Below are 4,158 nucleotides of genomic sequence, written 5' to 3' on the forward strand. Positions count from 1 at the left end.
ATTGGTCTGCTTGTTTTGTCTATGGCGAGCTTGTGGTAGATTATATTTGGATATATTTCCGACATATCTGCTGGTATCTATGCGAATAAGTCAGCGTTGTCTCGGAACACTTCTATTAACTTTGCTCTCTCCTCTCCTTCTAATACTCGGCCGATATAGGTAAATTGTTTGGCCTTTGTTATCAGAAGAATCTTCTGGAGTTCGTCTATTGGCTGGGATCTTTCCTGGAAGTCCTCCCTAGGGTCCAATTCCGCGAGGGTCAATACCTCAGATGTGGCGTGAATTGTTTTTGTCCCCTGGTTAGCCCTTGGTTGAATGCTGGTTTTCTTCAGGCTGGCGTTGTAACATTGTCGAATTTGTTGTCGGTCTAAATATACTGTTGCTAATTTGTTGTTTTGTACTTGAAACTTAACACACAAGTGTAATGTAGATACTACCGCTTTGAAGTTATTCAGGGCGGGCCTTCCGAAAATAATATTATAAGGACTATAACAGTCAACTATGAGGTATTGGACGTCAATAGTTTTTGCTAATGGGGGGTTGCCCATGGTTGTTTTTAGCCATATGTGTCCTTTTATTGGGACCCTTTCTCCGGAGAATCCAACCAATTCTCCTGATGAGGGTTGCATGGTTTTTTCAGATAGTTGCATTTTTATAAAGGTTGAAAAGAATAATACATCAGCACTACTACCTGGATCCAGAAGGACCTTTCTTACCAATAACTCTCCTGTTTGGATGGAGATCACCACTGGGTCGTCGAGGTTTGGGCCCGTTGAGGGTAGGTCGTCTTGATTAAAGGTTATCTCTGGCTCCGTTGTGTTGTGTTTTGTTGCAGGTATTATTCCTTCGATTGCCAACATTGCTCGATAACTTCTTTTCCGGGCCGAGCTTGTTTCGCCTCCTCCTGCGTATCCTCCTGATATGCAGTTTATAATCCCTCTAGGGGTATCTGTTGTTGTCCATTTTCCTTTTTCTTTCCCCGTTGATCATTTTTCTAGCTCTTTTTTGGTTTCCCTACTTTTCCATCCTTTGACACATTTGTCTAGGAGTCCTTGCCGAGCTAGCCTCTCCAACAAGTCTTTGGCTATTACGCATTCGTCTGTTATGTGTCCGTACTTCTGGTGGAAGGCACAGTGCTTGCTTCTATCCATGAATAGTTGATCTTGATAACTTCCTGCTCTAGCAGGAGGTTTGACTATCTTGGCGTTGAGGATCTCCTTGATTATGTTCTCCCTTTTTGTATTGAATCTGGTGTAGGTATCGAACTTTGGTGTGAGCTTGAAGGGTTTCTTTTGCTCTTTCTTGCTCGGCGGTTTGAATGTCCTCTCTTCTTCTCTTCTTGTCGGCTGTTTATCCGTTTTTTGGGCTTCTCGTAGTTCCTCGATCTCCATCTGGCCTGCAGCCCTCTCCCGAAATTTCTCCAACGACTTGGATTTGGTTATTGCAATTGTTTCTCTGAACTTCCCAGGTCTGAGGCCGGTCTTAAGCGCGTGCAGGTGGACTTTGGGGTCCAAATCTGGAATCTCCATGGTGGCCTCGGCAAATCGGGTTAAGTAGTCTTTAAGGCTTTCATGTTGTCCTTGCTTGATCGTCCCGAAGTAGTCTGATCCATGGACGTATATCCTTGAGGCGGCGAAATAGTCAATAAAAGACCTCGCCAAATCCTCGAAGGATGAAATTGATCTTGCAGATAATTTAGAGAACCAAAGTAAAGCAGCACCATCAAGGTAAGTGGGAAAAGATCGACAAAGTATATGTTCATTATTAGCGCTGTTAAAGAACATCATGGACTGAAATTTTTTTATGTGAGCTCGGGAGTCACCAATCCCCTTATAAGGTTCTAGGGAGTTAGGCAACACGAACATCTTCGGCATCTTGAAGTTTGTAATTTCTTCGGAGAAGGGGTTGTCTAGCGTCAACTTTCCCTTTGGCGGGGTGATACTCAAAGGGTCTGAGTTTCCTAGGGCTGAGCTTTTAGAGCTACCTTCCTCGTGCTTTCCTGCATTATTCTGTGTGGAAAGCTCAGCAAGTCTTCGGACTTCTGACTAGAGTTCGGCCATCTGGGCCAGAAGTTTGACTTGGTTGAATGGTTGAGCTCCGTTCTCAGCCATATCTAGAAGGTTGAAATCCCTGCACAAAAGAAAAGAGAAAAAGGCAATGTAGGAGAAACAATGGGGTTAGATTAATTCCGGGCCCCAACGGTGGGTGCCAAATGTTCCACTCGTATGCTGCCGAGGTATAGCAACTTCTTCTGCCTGCAGCTGTGCTCGGATGGGAGAGTTATACGTCAGCTGAGTTGGAACACCGTGACGGGAGCATCTGCAAAAAGTTCTCTGACGCTCAAGTAAGAAAGTGAGTTATAAGAAAGCAAGAGAAATAACTTAGAATGAATTCTGTGACCTGTCTCACTCCGAGGGTGGATATGTGTTTATATAGGCGTCTTTTAGTATGTTCGGTTATAGCGTATCTCGGGATTCTCCGTATGTTTCGAAGTTATCCTTAATGATAACGTTCCAAAATGTCAGTTACATTCCGAGCTTTTTTATAGCTCGTCCGGATTTGATGGGTTTGTTGATATTTGATCCTGCTTTATTCCGAGGTATTCGCTTACTGTGCTGGCCGAGGTATTCGTTATGTATCAGGTTCAATAAAATTTTATTATTAAATTTGTCATGAACAATTAGCATATTTAAGAGTTAATAACGTTTAATTTCAGTATATAAATAAAATTAACTATCAATGATTACTGAGATAAAAGTTTATTTTTTTATTCTTGAGTATTGATGATTGATTGATAGAATTTTAAATTTTTTTAAAAGAAGAAAATTGAGAAGATGAAGTGTTATAAGAAAGTTTTTGTTATGTTTCTCTAATAAAAGGAAGAAGATATGATTTAACAATAACGTTGTTAACATCTACGTTACTTATTCTGTTAATTATTCATATAAATTTAACGATAAAGTAATATTGAACTCATTTAAAATTTTTTAAAATATAAATAAAATATTTAAAACGTTAAGGACCAAATTAAAATTATATACAAATATTAAGAACTAAAAAAATCCTAAACTTCAAAAATAAAAACGCAATAACCGAACCTTTTCTTTCTTTTCTGTATTAACAATAACAAATCAAAGTGATCCAATTCCAAATTACTAATTGAAACAAAAACAAAAGTGACAAAATCATAAAAAAAGGCACCAAAACAAAAATAAAATAAAACCATTTTGACTCAAACTCTCACTGCTCAATAGCTCTAAAACGGTCATTGATAACTTTAACAGAGGATAAAATGGTCTCTGTTCCCTCTGTTCGGAAACGACACCGTTTTTTCTCAATTTCTATCGTATCTTGATTAACCCTAATATTCATACTCTCATTTTTCACCTTCATAGTTTTCTTCTCCGTCTTCTACTTCCTCCTATTTAGCTCTAAAAGCAAGCCATGGTGTAACTGCCACGCGTGTCGCATCTACCTTAATATGTCATGGACCACACACTTACCAAATTTCTATAACTGGTACACACCTACCTTCTCCACACTTCACCCACCAGAAGCATCCACCTCTACGTCCTCGATAATAGCATCACCTCTAACCCCAACAACGTCCACCATCCTCAATAACAAGTTCCACAACTAATCTAAGGGCACACATTTCTCTACTCTTCGACAAGCAATATAGATTGTTGGACATTAGGACATCATAAGAAGATTCTCCTTCAACATTATATGCAAATTCTCATTTGGAATGGACTTTGAGTGCTTCATTCCTTCTCTCCTAGAGTCAAAGCTGGCAGAAAATTTCGACCTCGCATCCAAGCTATCAATACAATGAGTAATGTCGCCTTCGCCACTCATATGAAAACTGAAGCAATTATTGAACATTGGTTCGGAGAAGAAGCTAAAGTAAGCGATCAGAGTGGTGGACAATGTGGCCATGGAGATGATATAGCAGAGGAGGAGGGAGATGGCGACGACGAAAACGACAGGTCTTAACAAATCGGACCTGCTATTTAGATTCATGAGATTCATCGAAGACGACAAGTACTTGAGAGACATAGTCATCAATTTCCTGAGTATGAATTAGTTGACAACAAGTTAAGGATTTTTCTTCTTATGAACATTGAAATTGTAGAGTGTGCATTGTGTAGCTTGAAG

General features: G+C 39.8%; 1 protein-coding gene across 1 annotated transcript; it reads right to left on the reverse strand.

Moving 5' to 3' along the window:
• LOC107647763 lies at positions 987 to 1,874 on the reverse strand. The gene has a single exon (XM_016351811.1). The coding sequence runs from the start codon at positions 1,872 to 1,874 to the stop codon at positions 987 to 989; it is 888 nt and encodes a 295-aa protein (XP_016207297.1).

The sequence above is a fragment of the Arachis ipaensis genome, chromosome B06 (assembly GCF_000816755.2).
Source record: "Arachis ipaensis cultivar K30076 chromosome B06, Araip1.1, whole genome shotgun sequence".
Taxonomy (NCBI): domain Eukaryota; kingdom Viridiplantae; phylum Streptophyta; class Magnoliopsida; order Fabales; family Fabaceae; genus Arachis; species Arachis ipaensis.